Source organism: Rhinopithecus bieti, unplaced genomic scaffold, assembly GCF_001698545.2.
Source record: "Rhinopithecus bieti isolate Rb0 unplaced genomic scaffold, ASM169854v2 scaffold_11488, whole genome shotgun sequence".
Lineage (NCBI taxonomy): Eukaryota > Metazoa > Chordata > Mammalia > Primates > Cercopithecidae > Rhinopithecus > Rhinopithecus bieti.
The window spans coordinates 538110-538785 of record NW_016806879.1 but is presented as its reverse complement, the minus strand read 5'-3'; the positions used below and the strand labels follow the sequence as shown (position 1 = coordinate 538785).

General features: G+C 38.3%; 1 protein-coding gene across 1 annotated transcript; it reads left to right on the top strand.

The window, feature by feature from the left end:
* Positions 1–362, top strand: LOC108533634 (small nuclear ribonucleoprotein G). The gene has a single exon (XM_017878480.1). The coding sequence runs from the start codon at positions 1–3 to the stop codon at positions 229–231; it is 231 nt and encodes a 76-aa protein (XP_017733969.1). The 3' UTR covers positions 232–362.
* Positions 363–676: the final 314 nt, after the last annotated feature.

Sequence of the window (676 nt, the reverse complement as noted above, 5' to 3'; positions counted from 1 at the left end):
ATGAGCAAAGCTCACCCTCCCGAGTTGAAAAAATTTATGGACAAGAAGTTATCATTGAAATTAAATGGTGGCAGACATGTCCAAGGAATATTGCGGGGATTTGATCCCTTTATGAACCTTGTGATAGATGAATGTGTGGAGATGGCGACTAGTGGGCAACAGAACAATATTGGAATGGTGGTAATACGAGGAAATAGTATCATCATGTTAGAAGCCTTGGAACGAGTATAAATAATGGCTGTTCAGCAGAGAAACCCATGTCCTCTCTCCATAGGGCCTGTTTTACTATGATGTAAAAATTAGGTCATATACATTTTCATATTAGACTTTTTGTAAAATAAACTTTTGTAATAGTCAAAAAAAAAAAAAAAAAAAAAAACAATGACTCAAATTGTTTTGCAAAGCCTGGAGAGCATCATAAAAACTCTAGATCATAAATCAGAAAGAAAAACAAGACAGAGGTAAAGTCACAGGTGTGACCTTCGTTTTCAGTATTCTTTCCAATGAACAGCTTGGAACTGCCACGATGTCAAAGCCATGGCTGCCTTAGCTTTCATGTAAAGTATTACTGCCTTTTTCCGATCAATGAACAGTGTCCACTATGGGCCAGGTTCTATACTGAACTCTGAGGCTATAAGAGTGAAGAAGACGGATAAGGCCCCTGTCCTCCGGGAGT

What these genes read in the sequence shown, in the direction of transcription:
- LOC108533634 (XM_017878480.1), top strand. Translation starts at nt 1, where the DNA reads ATGAGCAAAGCTCACCCTCCCGAGTTGAAAAAATTTATGGACAAGAAG.